A 17,851-nucleotide genomic window follows, 5' to 3' on the forward strand; every position below is an offset into this window, starting at 1 on the left:
AAGTCTTGTTTTCTTGAACTATTTTTTCCCCCAATTCTGGGTTTCAGAGTTTTTTGTCTTGCTTTTAAAAAATATATTATTGAATTCCTAATGTAGGATCTATAAAAGAATCACATTGTTGGGGATAAAGAAGCTATTGAGAACATAGACATGCTGGGGTTTGCTTAAAACCCATTGCAGACATTTGGGGCGATTTTCCTGCAATTATCAGGGGGAGAAACTTATTAACAATAACCTTTGAAGAATGACTAAATTCTGAACATATTGTGGCTGAATGCCAGGTTTGATAGCGCAATTGGTGCGATTATAACGCAGTAGGTTCCTTTAACTCTCTTTAAACAAACCTGGAGAATTGGCAAGGGGAATGAAACCTCTCCCCCTCGCACACCTTACTCTGGGTCTTTGAAACGTTTTTTCTTCCAGCCAGGCATTGGTACCAGAAGTCAGCCAGAGTGAGCGAAAAATACTAAAACCAGCAGAGCACCGTGAGACTATGCAGGGGGCAGGGGATAGCTCCCCTTGCCTGCACACTTCAGTTTTGTTTAAAAACAGCGTCCCCTCCCTCTGATTGAGGATCCACAGAAAGGAGGGATACTCCCTGCCCCAGGATGTGGTGATGGCTGCCACTTTGGAAGGCTTTAAGAGGGGAGTGGACATGTTCATGGAGGAGAGGGGTATTCATGGCTACTAGTCAAAAAGGATACTAGTCATGATGCGTACCTATTCTCTCCAGGATCAGAGGAGCATGCCTATTATATTAGGTGCTGTAGAACACAGGCAGGATAATGCTATTACATTTCTCTTGATTGTGGGCTTTGTAGAGCCATCTGGTTGGCCACTGTGTGAACAGATTGCTGGACCTGATGGGCCTTGGTCTGATCCAGCATGGCTTTTCTTATGTTCTTACGAGGAAAATCTAGTATTCATGCCAATCTACATCTCTGTGTCCACTCAACAAGTAATAATTTAGTTGCCTGTAAGCCAGGAATGATTTTCTCCTATCTCTCTGAAATTTGGCAGAGGGAAATTCTAAGGAATGACAGGTACAATCCCTGGAAATTTCATCTCAGTTGATTGGAAGGGTAAAAACACACACACAAAAATCTGTTTCCAGTTCAAACTAATGGGGGAAAAATGGGAATGTAATCACTAAACCAATACCTTTAATCCTGATAATGAAGTAATTATGACCTGTGTGTGTGTAAAGTGCCGTCAAGTCGCAGCCGACTTATGGCGACCCCTTTTTGGGGGGTTTTCATGGCAACAGACTAACAGAGGTGGTTTGCCAGTGCCTTCCTCTGCACAGCAACCCTGGACTTCCTTGGTGGTCTCCCATCCCAATACTAACCAGGGCTGACCCTGCTTAGCTTCCGAGATCTGACGAGATCAGGCTAGCCTGGGCCATCCAGGTAATCCAGGTAATTATGACCTAGGTAATCAGAATTCATGGAACAAATATTCTAAAAGTCCACACTATGTTTAAAAAGTGAGCTGACCCCAAACTTCTGTGAACAGTGGGAATTTGCTATACAAATCTTTCTCTTCTGTATCTCATAGCCTTCTGCTTCTGTGTAAGGCCAGTGTTCAGTCTCTGGGGACCCCCATGCTAATGGGGGGGGGGGTGGCCCTGCAGCAAGAAGGAGGAATTGACAAAAATATTTTCTCCTCAATCTTCAGGAAGCTCAGTAAGCTCATGCTAAGGGAGGGGTCAGTTTCATCATGTTTCTCTTCTTGCTGCATCCTTCATGCCAATATGGTTCTTGGTGGCTTCCGGATAGGGTTGCCAGCTCCTAGTTGGAAAATACCTGGAGATTTTGGGGGTGGAGCCTGAGGAGGGCGGGGTTTGGAGAGGGGAGGGACTTCAATGGGTTATAATGCCATAGAGTCCACCTTCCAAAGCAGCCATTATCTCCAGGTGAACTAATCTCTGCCCCCTGGAGATCAGTTGTAATAGTGGGAGATCTCCAGCCACCTCCTGGAGGTTGGCAACCCTACTTCCAGTTGCTCAGCAATGACTGTGTGGCAACGCTCACATGTGCGCTGGGGCCTGCTGAAGAAAAGGAAAGGCTGATTTCAACATATTCTTTCTATTCTTAGAAGTCTGGATTCAGCTCAGTGAATTTAACTTTTTTGCCTTTCTTTTATTGTTTAAAAACTTACCAGTATCATCACATAGGCTCATAATTTCCTGAATTACAAACTGAATTTACAACATTAAAACAATAGCTTACATCAGAACATTATTATCATTACAGAATTTAATAAAAGGCATGCAGTTTCAAGCAGATTCATTCAATTATGTCTTTCCCCCTTCACGCAAATATAATTAGCTACTTTAGCCATGGAGGATGGTCCGACATGTCATCAAACTACTCCTTAACATTTAGAATTTTGATTGATTTCCAATATTTAGCATGTTGAATGCTCTCAGCAATTACCATATAGGAAACTAATTCTGTCTCTGGAAGGAGCTCTTATCTTTGGCGTTTATGAGACACAGCAATGGATAGCCATGGATCTAAGATCCATTGCTATCCATTGCTGTGTCTCATAAACGCCAAAGATAAGAGCTCCTTCCAGAGACAGAATTAGTTTCCTATATGGTAATTGCTGAGAGCATTCAACATGCTAAATATTGGAAACTGTTTCTCCATTGTTAGCTTTCCTCATTTCCACCGTAGTCAAGAGGAATGCCTGTTTCCTTCTGGCACTCTACTCAACTTAAAAACTGGCAAAGGATACTTTTCATTTTTTTTTCTTGAAACAAATGCGGCTTGATTGTGAGGACAGAGTCTGAGACTTTCACCCTCACCACGTGCCAGGTCTTGCCATTGGTGGTATTGGAAGGTACAAGAAGGTCCCTGTGGTAGAAAGGCTTTGCCCTTGTGGGTCAGGGGATATTGAAACTTCAGAACACTTTCTGATCCACTATTCTTTCTATCAGGAAGTCTGCACAAGCCTTAATTTCTCCTCTGCTTAACTATTTCCCTGGCCAACCTGACATGTTTTTGGACAAGATGCTCCTAACAGATGAAAAACCGCAGTTTTCACTTCCAACCACCAAATTTTGTGCTGCAGCTATCAAAATATGCCATACACTGTTAGAATAAGATTAACTGAATTACTCTACTATTTTAAAATATTAAGCAGGTTATGTCAAGTTATATGATGTTTATACAGACTCCATTCATGTACTGTAATTTGTAATTTTTAGGTTTAGGTTGTATGTTGTATTTTTCTAGCTGGTGGTTGACTGTATTAATAAATTTGAATTTGAAACTCAAGAAGCATGGTGCACCTAGCAAAGAAGTCATGCGGACTCTCCAATCCCTTTTCTTTTTCCTAGAATCTGGAGGCCCTTCTTTCACTATCGGCAAGTCTGTCTGGCTGCTCTGGGCCCTGGTCTTCAACAATTCAGTGCCCATTGAAAACCCCAAAGGCACTACCAGTAAGATCATGGTGCTCATCTGGGCTTTCTTTGCCGTGATCTTCCTGGCCAGCTATACAGCCAATCTGGCAGCGTTCATGATCCAGGAGCAATATATTGACACAGTCTCTGGGCTGAGTGATAAGAAGGTGAGAAGGGCTCGCGGCAGGGGCTGGGTAATAAATCTAAGCTTGCTAAGTGTGGTAACACAATGAGCATATCTGGCTTGGAATAGCCTCACGGTAAGAAAAATTATGATGAATATTAGTACAGAGCTCCATTCTTGGATTGGATATTTCCTGTCCATCCCCCCTTTTTCTAGTGTATCTCCTTGAAGAGCAGAGTTACTAGGGGCTGTGGGGGGGACTCTCTAAGATGCAACATGCGAGTCTGTAGTGGTAGGTAGTGACTGGTGAAAATCAAAGTGGGCCTTTTAACAAACAGAAATACCCTTCAGCTAATGAAAGAAAAATTGGAGAGTTATCCCACTGAGGATATGCAAGTTCTCTTGGGTTGGATTGGCAACTAGGGTTGCCAGCTCTGGGTTGGGAAATACCTGAAGATTTTGGGGGTGGAGCCTGAGGAGGGCAGGGTTTGGGGTGGGGAGGGATTTCAATGCCGTAGAGTCCAATTGCCAAAGCTGCCATTCTCTAGGGGAACTGATCTCTGTTGACTGGAGATCAGCTGTAATAGTGAGAGATCTCCAGCCACACCTGGAGGTTGGCAATCCTACTTGGCACAGAATGCAGTTTGTAGACTTTAGGTAGCAGCTAGATGTCAGCTGAGATTCCCCCACAGAAGGTAAAATATTGCTTATTGTACCCATCTTGTGTAAGGCATTTTTCTGGGATCCGCAGAATGCTAATACTCTTAACAGCCTTTATAAGGCTGAAGACCATTGTGCTTTGCTTTCTGTGTTTGCTTGAATACATCAGGCTGCACTGTTTGTTGACTCCTGACACACTGTGGTAATGTGGACAATACAGTGAAATAAAATGGAAGTGAATAAACATTTTAAAAGCCACCTGGAGGAAAGATGGGGTGCAAATATTTTAATACATAAATAATAAATAGGATTTCTTACAGCATGACGTCATGCTGAAATGCTAGTTCTTTCGGGGTTCTGGTTCTTTCAGGGGTTACAGTACAAATGTTTGGGTTGTTTGGCTTCCTTTCCAGTTCCAGAGACCCCAAGAGCAGTATCCCCCATTCCGGTTTGGAACAGTTCCCAACGGCAGCACGGAGCGGAACATTCGGAGCAACTACCACGACATGCACACCCACATGGTGAAATACAACCAGCGCTCAGTGGAGGATGCCCTGATCAGTCTCAAGATGGGGTAGGTGTCTACCGTGTCACATCTACAAATATAATGTAATAAATCTTCAAAGGTTATCTTCAAAGGTTATCTTCAAAGGATATCTACAAATATCATATAATAAATCTTCAAAGGGCTAAACTGAAGTTCTAATGTGGCTGGAGTCTTAAGGCACCCACAGTAAATTTTGAATAAAGACAACAAAATTAGCGGGGTGGTGGTGACATCCTGTCCCTTCCAGTTTCTAGGTATTGGTTTGGATCCAATGAAGGGTTTCTGTAGATGGAATAATTTCCCTCCATGGAGGGTGACATTCTCCCCCCGCCCCCAGCTGCAGTTTCCCTGTGATGTGCCGTTCAGGGGCCCAGGGGAGACTGAATGGCTGTGTGCCCTACCTCCCCTGTCCTCATGCATGCCAGGCAAGCCATTGGGTCTAACTATATCTCACCCAGGTCATGCCACACATGGTATGGTATATATACAATTGGTAGGGTGCATCTTTGCTATGTTTGCTGGTTGTGGATCGTAATAAAGACTTTTGACTTTGGTAGGGTGTACCACATTCCTTCATTACCAAATGTACCAGGTCCGTCACAAGATGAGAATTTGAACTAGCCCCTGTGTGTGTATATAAAGTTCTGCCAAGTCTCAGCCAACTTATGGTGACCCCAGCAAGGGGCTTTCAAGGCATGTGAGAAGCACAGTTGGTTTGCTATTGCCTTCCTCTGCACAGTCTTCCTTGGTGGCCTCCCTTCCAAGTACTGATGCTGCTTAGCTTCTGAGATCGAATGAGTTCAGGCTATACTATGCCACCTTCCCTCCCTACACTAGTCCCTGGTCTTCATGAAATCTCCATGAGCCATTAATGTACAAAGCTCATGCTATAGATGTTTCTAAAATCCTCCCCATACTATTGTCATTTCAAACAATAATCACATCACTGTCTAGTCCTTGGGTGAGATTCATATGTCTTTCCTCAAGATAGCACTTTGTTTGTAAAAAATATCATTTTTCCCCCTATGACTCAAACAACAATAATTTATCACTGGGAACAAGCAATATGCCTTCCAACTTACTACGTTCGTGCCTGTGAAATGTGGTGGTGCATGCATCGCTCTATCACAGCCATGTGGGAGCCCTCATCTTTTAAATATATATTGTTCAATTGTTCGAAGGCTGTGCACACTCCCTTCTCCAGTCCCAGAGCGCATTTATGCCTAGAGAGTCTTGCTTTATGGCTTTTCCTCCATATGTAAACTTGTGGTCCTCTGGTGCGTGTCTCATTTCAGCCTGTAAAGTTGCCACCTACTCTGCTGGACAGAAGTCCATCTTATGAAGCTGTCCCCCTTGTTTGCGTTGTCTTTCTGCTTGGTTCCAGGAAGCTGGATGCTTTTATATACGACGCTGCCGTGCTCAATTACATGGCCGGCAAGGATGAGGGTTGCAAGCTGGTGACCATTGGCAGTGGGAAAGTCTTTGCCACCACCGGCTACGGCATTGCCCTCCAGAAGGATTCCAAGTGGAAGAGGGCAATCGATTTAGCCCTTCTGCAGTTCCTGGGGGACGGTGAGTATCGCCAGTCTCCTGATGATGAAAGGATTTTCTCCCAGTTGTTCAAAAGAAATCAAATGTACCTTTTCTGTCAGATCAGGCATCCCGCATGATTGCATCTCTGAAATTTAAAACTAGCAGTATTGTGAGGGGGGGGGGTTGTCTGCATCGTTGGCAGCATTCAGCATGGCAGCTGGGCAAGTAACCTCATGCTCACAATTGACTGGCTTGCTTGGATTCCCTGTGGCCCAGGGTCATCATTTGCAGCATTTAGAACAAGCTGCAATTCAAATGTATGTTCGCCTGTGGAGTCAGTGGCATTTGTCATGTTGGTGCATGCTCAGAACTTATTGGGAAGGGGCTGTGGCTCAGTGGTAGAGCATCTGCTTGGCACGCAGAAGGTCCCTGGTTCAATCCCTGGCATCTCCAGTTAAAGACCAAGCAAGTAGGTGATATGAAAGACCTCTACCTGAGACCATGGAGAGCCACTGCCGGTCTGACAATATTGACTTTGATGACCAAGGGTCTGATTCAGTATAAGGTAGCTTCATGTGCTAATGTGTGGATTGAATGACAGTTTCTAGGCAGCAGCACATGAACATGCAAGATATTTGTGATCCAATTTAGAATGTCTGATAAACATGTTCAACTTAGGGAGTCAGGAGGCAAAGATGGGCAGGGCTGGAAACTAGAGACATGACAAGGGGCTCCCCCATTCCCCAGCAGAATGGAGACATCCAAGGAAAGCACCTCTTTTGTACGCTATTTTTTTTTCTGCTAGGTGGATTGGATAGACAGCAGAATGGGCAGGGGGCACAGGGAAAGCTGTTGGAAAGCAGTGTGAGAATACACACATACACACACACAGCATTTTTAGGACCATTTAGATCAGGTGTGGAAAAGGGAAGGTGGTATGGTATAGTCCAGTCTCATCAGATCTCGGAAGCTAAGCAGGGCCAGTACTTGGAGGGGAGACCACCAAGGAAGACTCTGCAGAGGAAGACAATGGCAAACCACCCCTGGTTCCACTTGCCTTGAAAGCCCCTGGCTGGGTTTGCCATAAGTCAGTTGCGACTTGACGGCGCTTTACACACACAGATCAGGTGTGAGTAAGAACAAGTGAGCTTTTTTGAGTGCTTAAAGGTGCTGCTCACGTATTGTGATCAAATTGCAAGTTGAGGAGGTGTGTGTCCTGGACACACTTTGCCTCTTGAGTCTCGAGGGAAGTCTCTTGTGTCTTGTGCTTCAGGGAGGTCACAGAACAGAGTCGGGCTTCTGTCCAGACTTGCAGAAACAATGTTGTCATGAAAATCTGACAGATGCCAAGCAGAACTTCTATCTCGTCTAATCTTTGCTCCTTCCCCTTCTTTTCTGTCCTCCTTTCTTGGGTGAAAAATACAGCTCTTCTGTGTGTATTTAAACATTTATTTTTTCCCAGCTTGAAAGCACTGAAGAAAAATTATCAAAAGAACATCCAACGGCCCATCATGACTACAGCTAAAATTAGAGTAGCTAGAATAGGTGCGACCGCCTGGATTGTATCCTTGAGCTCTGCCAGTGTTTCAGCAAAGCCACTGTTGCCATCTGCGAATCTGTCCCTTGGTTCAGTTCTGCCTCCTATACCTGAGAGGTCTTGCAGTTCATTTGAATTCTGCCTAGCCTCTGCGCAGTCAAGCAAGCAGGCCGTGCCCCTAAGTTCCCTTGCCCTTAGGGGGAATTTTGAGAAGGCTTCAGAGATCTGTTCTTCTTTGCCACCTTGTTTGGGCTTAATATTAAATCAAGCACAGCATCTCTTGTCAGGTGTCTGGAAAGTTCTCTGCCCCTGAAATCTCTCGCTCTCCCCTTCCACAGAAAATAAAAACGCCCTTGTCCCTCGGAGCCCGTGAAAATATTGTAATGGAATGCAGACCGGAGAAATGTCAAGCGTAATGGGGATCAGAGAGTCAGGGAGGGAGACGGGTGAACAGGGAAAAGATAGGCGAAGGGATGGTGCGTGCAGTTACAGGAGCAATGGAAATACAATTAAAGAGCCGACTGGGGAGTCACTGTGGTGTGTTGCTGACACGCTCCTTCCTCTTAACTCAGAAGTGTTCTCCGAGGCTTGAAGCAAGCGGGGAGAAGAACCGCACTGTGCACAGCCTCCTCATTGGCAGTGGTTCATTGCTAAAAAGATCGCTGTCATGGCTCAGGCTTGCCTGGATACTATACCCTCTGACCTGGATACCTGCGCAACTGATCCCAGATCTATGGATACATGGGCAGTGATCATAGAAACGTAGTTTGCACATGTTCAAGTGTGCTTTACTCATGGCAGAGTTGTTGCTTGGCATTTGAAACAGTTTTCAGGGTCAAGGGCTGGTTTAAATTTAAACTCCTGACTTTTGTCAAACTTTTGGCTCCACCAAAGTTTCCCTAATCAGGAAAATCCCATTCCGCTGCACATCTTGTCTTAGGATGCCTGGGAATTCTGTATACAAAAAGCAGATGTCTACAACATTAAAAAAAATCTGTGCATGCAAATAAAGTGCCAAATAAGGAAATTAGGTAAATGCTTGTCATTCTGATTGGAGAGGTTCCTTCAGCTTTTGGGGACAGAAAAATGTTGGGGGGCAAATGGGGAAATGGTTGAGGCAGGTTCTAGCCGCAACGGCTGGGTCATGACTATTTTACAATCGTAGATATTGTCTCTGCCATGCTATGTGATAATTTGTCTGCTCACAGCCAAATGAGAGCATGTGAAGAAATAGTCTTTCTTGACGTACCAAAACCATCATTTAGTAGCAAATTAAGAAAAACACCTTTTCTCTTTGTATAAAAAGGCATATCACTCGACTGATCTGTATTCTGAGATTGTAAGAGTGTAAACAATGAAAAGAACATTGTTTGGGGATTGAACAGGTGGTAGAGGTGTGCATTCGATAAACAGCAAATGAAAGTTCAACCCAAATCATGCCCCTTTTATTATAGTTAATATAGTTAATATTAGTAACATACATGTGACGGATATTTTGACTGGTCATGGACCGTTTTAATAAACTGACTGACTGACTAATGTTAGTAACAGGACACAATTACAACTAATAATGAAACTCAAGACTTCATTCTCCTGGATTGAATAGAGATCTGGGATTCCTGTCTCATTACCAATGCTAATTTCACCATGCCTACTACCCCTCTGCATATCACACCTAATCCAATCACGCCTGCCAGTGTCATTTACTTCTTTTGACATTTACATTGTCATTGTGTGTCTAATTCACTCTTCTCTACTTAAGGATAGATGGACTCACATTCTAGCTGTATCTGAAGAAGTGAGGTATCTGAAGAAGTGAGCTGTGGCTCACAAAAGCTCATACCCTGACAGAAATTTTGTTAGTCTTTAAGGTGCTACTGAACTCTTACTTTTTTCTAAGGATACAATACAGTGAGGAGAAATAGTGACTCAGTAGAAATGTGCCTGACAGGGCTGTTATCTACCCACGGCATGGTGATGTTCCGGCCATGGAATGCTCTCATGATTCTTGCACTTTCTGCCAATCATTGCAATTTTAGTTGTTCTTGCAATGAATAATCTCAGTGGCTTTAAAAGGGTAGGTTGTATATAAGCATGAGTTCTGTTTATACGAACTATTTTGCTATTTGGGCTGAGCATACTAGGATTTACTTTGCCTTGTACGTTGCTTGATTGGAAAAGAGCGAGCAGGGACCCAGGCTTTACCCCCTGCTTCCCCACCCACCCAGTGACAGGCAGCGTACATGACTTGCATGGGACAGCAGGGGCAAATACCAAACCTGTGGCAGGCCGGCAGAGCTGCACAGACTGGGGCGAGGGTGAGAAAAAGGTCTGGTAACTCACCTACTTTGCAGATGAGAGGGACAGAGACGAAGCCTCCCCCCCAACAGTAACCACACATACACTGCAAACCACGTGAGACACAAGAGATCTGTGATGAGAAAGTGTAGTATAATTTTCCTGCCTGTGAGAGAACTATCGATTCAGAATGCGAGCCTTTAATTTCAGGTAAAAGCATCCAAGCCATTTTCTGATACAGACACCCCCTCCCCCCACACACACCATTTGTTCCAGTAGGAGAAAAAAGAAAGCAATCTGTGGTTTAGATTTAAAGAAAGTGCTTGTGTGGGGAGGGGGAGGGAAGAAACTGTGTGTGTTCAAGTTGGAAGGGACCTTTAAGGTTATCTAGTCCAACCTAGTCAATGAAGGAATACACAACTATAGGATACCAACAGCTAGTCATCCAGCCCTTACTGAAAGTTTTCCAGCAAACCAGAGTCTACCATCTCCAGAGGCAGTCTGTTCCTCTGCTGAACAGCTCTTCCTGTTAGAAACATCCTCCTAATATTGAGCCAGAATCTACTTCCTTGTCATTTTGACCCATTAGTGCTAGCATTGACCTCTGGAGAAAGAGGGAACATCTGCTTTCTCTTCGGCATGACAGCCGTTCAAGTATTTGAGGGCAGGAAACAACAAATGAAAAGAATCTGAAATATGTAATAAGTATAATAAAGAAAACAATACAGCTGTTAAGATGTTCCAAATACTGTTTCTGTACACAACCCCCATGAATACATGTCTAACATCAGAGTGAGTTCTTAGTTAGGAATTCCCCAATCATCACACAGGTTGCAAAATACTATGCGGTTGCACTTAAGATACGTCGCCTTTGAGTATCGTGTTAGCCCTGTCTGTAAATTTATTCCTTGTTAAGTTTAGCTTCTGTTTTATCTGGCAAATAGCTGCAAATATATTTTATTATTATGATAGGAATTTACTCTCTCTTTATATTTGTGTCTGCGTGTCTCCCAGGGGAAACCCAGAAATTGGAGACCGTGTGGCTGTCTGGGATCTGTCAAAATGAAAAGAACGAAGTGATGAGCAGCAAGTTAGACATTGACAACATGGCGGGAGTCTTCTACATGCTGCTGGTGGCCATGGGGCTGAGCCTGCTGGTCTTTGCCTGGGAGCACCTGGTTTATTGGAAGCTGCGACATTCTGTCCCCAAGTCTCACAAGCTCGACTTCCTTTTGGCTATAAGCAGGGTAAGTGCCGTGCCTACACACCCGGGCCTTCTCCAAGGAGGTGCACAGGTTCCCCTCGAGGATATTATCATGTTTTAAATTAGGGATAGCCTTCTTTTGTCTTCCAGGACTGGCCCAAGGATTTTGGCACCCCGGGCAGTGAATGACTTGGCTGCTCCCTCCTGCACAGTGGGGAAGACACTGCTTGCTGCCCCTCCAAGGCACTGTGGGATGGTGGGAAGGGTGTCCGTTGTGGGGAGGGGAAGCCGGTTTGATTCTTCCTTAAGTGGTAGAGAAAGTCGACATATAAAAACCAACTCTTCTTCTTCTTCCCCTCTGTTCTATGTGTGAAGGAAGGAGAAAGTGGGCCCCATCCCTGAGGGAGGGGGGAAAGGAGCAGGCCCCACTCACAGCCCACTCACCTTGGTTGGGGGCTCCTCCTTGGATAGCTCCTGACACCACGGGCAAGGCAGCAACAGGGCAGATTGGCATCCATCCACCTGTGGTGTCCTAGGCGATCACATAGGTGTGCCTAGTGAAGGGGCTGGCCCAGATGTTTTCTGGGAGGCTTCCCTAGGCTCCAGGCCCTATTCTAAGGGATGGAACAATCTCACACCTCCTGAAGGTTCTTCTCACCACCTGGCCTTCTTCCTAGCTATACACTCAGATGGTGCAAGGTCATTGATTGGGGGTGGGAGATTGAGGAACTAATACCCTACCTAAGATTCTAGAATGGGCATGAGAAGAGATATCCATCACTTATATGAAAAACACATGGACACTCCTTGCTTCTTTTCCTTATAAATAAACCTATTTATTTCGATTTATAATCCACTCTCCCCAGCTAAGGCTGGGCTCAGGGTGACTGAACCTATGGACAATCTTGTTCTTCTCATGCCTTGAATAAAATGTCATTGCCCACTGGGGGCCAGATCAAGTTTATTCAGCAGCTGGATTTAGACCAGGAACCATCAGTGTAAATAATAGGCCCTCAAGACAAGTTTAGGGTTGGTTTGCCATTGGTTTCCTCTGCATAGTCACCTTGGTGGTCCTCCATCCAAGTACCGAATCTGCTTAGCTTTCAAGCCCTGCATGTTTAGACACCAGTATTGGGGATGGGGGCTGTGTTCACCATCATGGATGAAATCCACACATGGGCTTTTTGGGGTGGGTTTGCTCTTACCTTCCAGTTGCAGCGTCTCAGCCCATACATTTAGGGTGGTAGAAAGGAACTGAAAAGGTCCTCTCTGAACTCCACAAGTACCTGTCCTGCCTTCTAACCTGCAGGCCACCCACACGAGTCTTTAAGATGCCACAAGACTCCTGTTCATTTTTGCTGCATCAGGCTCCCATGGCTCTCCCTCTGGGATTATAATCTGCAATAGTCCCCGTTGTACAAAGGTGGCTCTCATAGGCTCAAATTGTATGACTGATATTCCACATAAAGTCTGGGAACTTATTCACATTAGATTTTCTGCAAAGTAGCCCATACATGCATATCTAGAGGGTAGAGAAAATTGCTGTGATCCGCAGCTTCGCCATACACAGTAGGTAAGAAAACATGGTCTGTCTGCATTTGCCAAAACACAGTTCATATGCTGGTGCATGTGAACTTTTCCCTGCCCTGCTGGGAAAACAGTGTCTCAAGCAGCTCCAGCAATATTCATCATCACCCCAGCCTATGATATATCTATCTTTTAAAAAGGGGGTATAGACTTTTTTCCCAAGTCAAGGTAAGAAAAACTTACCAGAATTTACTGGAGTCTTGGTCCTCAACACTTCTGAGCTAATCTCATCCCCCTGTTACACAAAGGGCTCCCCATATGCCTAGACAAGAAGCCCATAGGATTTACTGGTATCTCTCAATAGTCTTTTTGTCGAAATTCAGCTTTCCTCCCCCTTAAAGGTAAATATATTATATATATGGCACTTAGGTTGCCATGCGTTCTTTTGAAGGAACCAGTTCTACTGACAACTGTACCCCTTACTACAATTATTGACAAATGAGATGCACTGTAACTCTGCCTTACCATATCAAGGTGTTATTTCAGGTACACACACACACGCACACACTGTAAGATTTCCAGGTCCTAAAAGAAATTTGTATAGGAATGTATCACTCATGTTTAATTTGTGTGAAATGTATCTGAAATTAAACCAATAAAAAAAAACAATTATTCCTCAATTAGAAATGCACCAGAAAAATGAACAGGGAATTGATTTGCCAGTTCCCAGCACAGTTCCATTTCCAGACAATATTGTTGGTTCCTTCAAAAAACAAAAATGTCCACCTTGGCTGGTTTTTTTCATTACCTTATCCGATCAAAGTAAAATGCATTTGAAACTGTAAAATATTGGGCTGGTGCGAACTGAAGCAATAGAGAAAGGATTTGTTCATAGAGAACTGGGATTGGATTTCTGGGTATTAAAATAATAGCAGCTTTTCATGTTTGTATCTTAGCTATGAACTGCTTCAGATAAAGTGTGTTATACTAACAGTTTGGGAGTCATGGCCCTAGCTTCTACACTTTCTAAATCTGTGTTTTCTGAAATGTTTAACAATCCAGATTAATAGTATCCTATTGTTATTTAAGGACTACAAGGTAATGGCTCTTAACAGACAACCACTGGAAATCCACAGTTTTTTAAAAAAATGGGATGAGCACTAAGGAGAAGTGAACACCTGAAAATACAGTGTCCAAAAATAATCCCTTGGCATTAGAAACATACCTACTTCTTAGGAAAATCTGAAAATATCAGATTAAAAAGCAGAGTAGAAGGTAATTGGATCAGCCAGTGTCTGAGGTGTCTAGAGGGCAAAGTTTATTAATCAGCCACTTCCACTAATACAAAGGTCGTTTATGCATGGGAGTTTTACCTGAGGTTCGTTGCTCGCTGGACCCATACTTTCCTGTTGGGAATCTATGCACCAGCAGTCTCCAAGCTCAAAACAAGTCCCCGCCCCTTTAAATGCTGCTTTGTAAGTAATTGGCTTACTTTGTAGAACTTATTGTGAGAGAAAATTCCCCCCAAACCCAATTGCTGCATAAAAAAGCATTTTACAAACAAAAACAAAAAACAGAGCAAACTGAAAGGAAGGGGGGGAATCCAAGCCTCGGTTTTAAAAAGCCTTTCTTCTGCTCAGAAAGAGCTCCGAAGAAGCAGGAAGCATCTGAATCCCCACCTCTTTGCATGCTGCTTTGTAATTGGCTGTGAGAGAAACCAAGCTTGCTGTCCCATGCTTTGCCTTATGCACGGGGATTTCACCGGGGCTGAGCTCAGGGGAGAGGGAAGAATCAGGTTAACAGAGGAATGGGAAGTCCTGGGATTTGTGAGGGCTGGCAGCAAGGTCATCTCTAGTGGAGGGAAAACTCATGCATAACTCCAAGGAACAACCGAGAGAGACCAGGGGCTAACATGAGTGAAAGTACCCATGCATAAATGACCAAAGTCTGCATAACCAGATGATCTGATTGAGGTCAGGGTGTGTGTGAGAAAGGCTTTCTTCCCAACCTTTATTTTAATGTTAGGTTTTATTATGGAATTGAGCTCTTCTAGCAGAGACCTGACAACTGTTGTGTTCCTGAACAACAACAAAAATGCCAGTCTTCTTTCTCCCTTTTTTTTTTTTAGCAGCAAAAGAACCCTTCCTGACTTTCAAAGACATTTACTGAAGAATCTGGTTTACAACAGAGTGGGTAATCACAAGCAGATATAACTAGCCATCAGACTAGCTCTCTTTCCCAAATACTTATACATTTTCCAGGTCTTTGAGCTAAGTGGGGCCACCTTGTGTTTTTCATATCCTTCATGAACTTGGAACTTGAGCATAAGCCAGCGTCCCCCAGCTCACCACTTCCTAAGACATGCCCATTTGCCATTCTTTTCTCCATTCACTTGGGAGCCATTTTGGTCATTGCATTCCTTTTCCTCTTATGTTTTTTTCCCCAGGGCATCTATAGCTGTTTTAACGGAGTCCAGAACCTGGAGAGTCCTGTTCGTGTTCACAAACCTGATGTCACTGCTAGCTCTGCTCAAGCCAACGTGTTGAAGATGCTGCAGGCTGCCAAGAACATGGTGTCCACAGCGAGCGTTGGGAACTCCTTAGAGAATGCTACACGCACTATTGAGAACTGGTCGAACAGGAGTGACAACCTCCAAACCACCTTCTCCTTAAGGACTCCTCAGCTTGTAGTTCAGAACACTAGTGGTCCTAACAGGCCAGACCAGTTCTCCAGCGTAGCAACAACAGAGAAGCTTGGGAGACCTACTACACCGTTACTTCCTGTGCCCCAACAGCCTCTGGTGCCAGCCAGTGAAAGCTGGAGAGGGACAAGCGAACAGCCACCGATACTTCATCCAGTGAACTTCCGAGGCAGCTTTTCTGAGGATAAGGTGCTTCCCGGTTCCACTGTGAACAGCTCCCCACACTACTTGGTGAGAACCACACCTCAGACTCGTATCAAAAACCATGTGCCACTCGGAAACCACCTTAGTGCTGCGCCCCACTCTCCAGTAGGGTCTCTTAGGGAGCTTCTCCCACCTCAGCATAAGCATAAGCTACCCATGCCTAGAGGAAAGGAAAGGTTCCGCCAGAACGTTCACTTGGTGTATGGAGAAGGTGGGCATGACAGCTTGGCCCAAATGGCAGGGCTGGTTCACACTCCTGAGAAGAGAAAGGATTTGGAAAACCACTTCTTGCCTCACGCATGTGTACACAAATCCTTCCCCAGAGTTGACAGGACTTGCAGACCTTTCACATACAAAGAATCTGACACATTCGAGCGAAGGAGGGAGAAGCAGAGCCACAGACACAACCTCCCAAGGTCAACCTGGGAGCATTATGAGAGACCACAGTCTCTAGGCATCTGGAAGCATCATGGAAAGTCCTCTGTTTATGGGGATGTGCCAGACCTATTCCCCAAAGCTGGTCTGGCTCCAAAAACATCAACAGTGCCTGGAATCCATCGTGGAATCCACCACTATCCTCCCGATGCCCTTAGGCCAAGTCATACGTGCAATAGGAAATGTGTGGGGGCCAACAGTTTGCCTTGGAAGGACCAACGGCTACTGCATTCTCAAACCACAAAGCTCCCCTCGTATCGGGAGGCCTGCCTACAAAACCCCCCAGGCATGCACAGGGCTTCTTCCACAGTGGTGCACAAGCAGTATGCCTACATGAACTCTTACACAAACCTGCCTATTTACTGGGACCACCTTTATCAGGGCTTTCCTCGTCTGTGCGGACAGTCAAGTGCTACCCAGCACTGTTTCACTCGAGCGCCCTGGTCCCCTTGCAGCAGAGATTTCTTGGCCCATGAGGATGGTCCAAGGAGCATGTACTTTGGTAGCACATACAGAGATTGCAGGGACCGGAGCAGGGTGGATCCAGGGGTTTTCCAGTTGGTCAACACAGAGAGGAGGGACTTCCTGGCCACCCAGAGGATGCACAGCCCTTACGCAACGAGGTCTTGGAGGCGTATCTCTAGCCTAGAGTCTGAGGTCTGAGATGGAAAAGGGGATGATGCTAAGGGTTTCGATACTTACGAGTTCATACATGCTGGGGACTGCTCATTGGCGGCCAGCAATCCCTAATAAGGGCAAAAGATGGACTCATCCAGTCTGCTTCTTCCTACTCAGCTGGCATCAACAGAACGATCTTTGTCTCTCTTCTGCTGACCTGGACCGAAAGAAGAGCAAGTGACCTTTCTGCTTCATCAACTGATGGAACAAACCAACCAACCAACAAAAAAAACAGCCGCAGATGAAGGCAGTTTAAGGACTGATTTCCAAAGTCTTCCATTGCTGGGCACTGGGACACTCATCAAGCGCAAGAAGAGTCTCGTGGTGGTGATTCACAGTCACACTGTCTCTGTGGATAGCTTAAGTATCAATTTCCGTGTCAACCATTTGCATTTCAGTGCCAGTTATCTTTCAGAGCATGCTCTCTGTGACACAGCTGGAGATGCTTAACAGCCTGCTAAGAATTAGGACTATCTTGCTTTCTCATATGCACTGACCTAAATGGGGACTGTACAAAGGACTTACAGGCACATAGTGTGATATTTTTAGTGTTTACATTACTTTCTGGTTCCTCATACAGAACCCCAAATGCCAAAACAAAGGTTATTAAAGACACACTTCTTAAAATGTATTCACTCCCCTTCCTTTCTTCCTTCTTTCCTTTGGGTTGACCTAGTGTCAGGTTGCTTTCCGTAATCATAGGATGGTAGAGTTGGAAGGGACCACCAGGGTCATCTAGTCCACCAGGGTCAACTCCCTGCACAATGCAGGAAATTCACAAGTACCTCCTCCCCACACACCCAGTTACCCATACATACTCCATGCCCAGAAGATGGCCAAGTTACCCTCCCTCTCATCTGCCTAAGGTCATAGAATCAGCATTGCTGACAGATGGCCATCTAACCTCTGCTTAAAAACCTCCAGGGAAGGAGAGCTTACCACTTCTTGAGGAAGCCTGTTCCACGGAGGAACTGCTCTTTTAGAAAATTCTTCC

The 17,851-nt window shown here is 44.9% G+C and overlaps 1 protein-coding gene across 1 annotated transcript in view; it reads left to right on the forward strand.

Annotated features, from left to right (window-relative positions):
• The window catches only part of GRIN2C (glutamate ionotropic receptor NMDA type subunit 2C), a 74,413-nt gene extending 57,571 nt beyond the window's left edge, over positions 1–16,842 (forward strand). Inside the window, exons 8-12 of the mRNA XM_056848445.1 lie at positions 3,347–3,576; positions 4,607–4,767; positions 6,125–6,312; positions 11,123–11,355; positions 15,286–16,842. Coding sequence (XP_056704423.1) covers positions 3,347–3,576; positions 4,607–4,767; positions 6,125–6,312; positions 11,123–11,355; positions 15,286–16,842 — 2,369 coding nt within the window. The remainder of the gene's footprint in view (positions 1–3,346; positions 3,577–4,606; positions 4,768–6,124; positions 6,313–11,122; positions 11,356–15,285) is intronic.
• Positions 16,843–17,851: the final 1,009 nt, after the last annotated feature.

Source organism: Euleptes europaea, chromosome 1 (assembly GCF_029931775.1).
Source record: "Euleptes europaea isolate rEulEur1 chromosome 1, rEulEur1.hap1, whole genome shotgun sequence".
NCBI lineage: Eukaryota > Metazoa > Chordata > Lepidosauria > Squamata > Sphaerodactylidae > Euleptes > Euleptes europaea.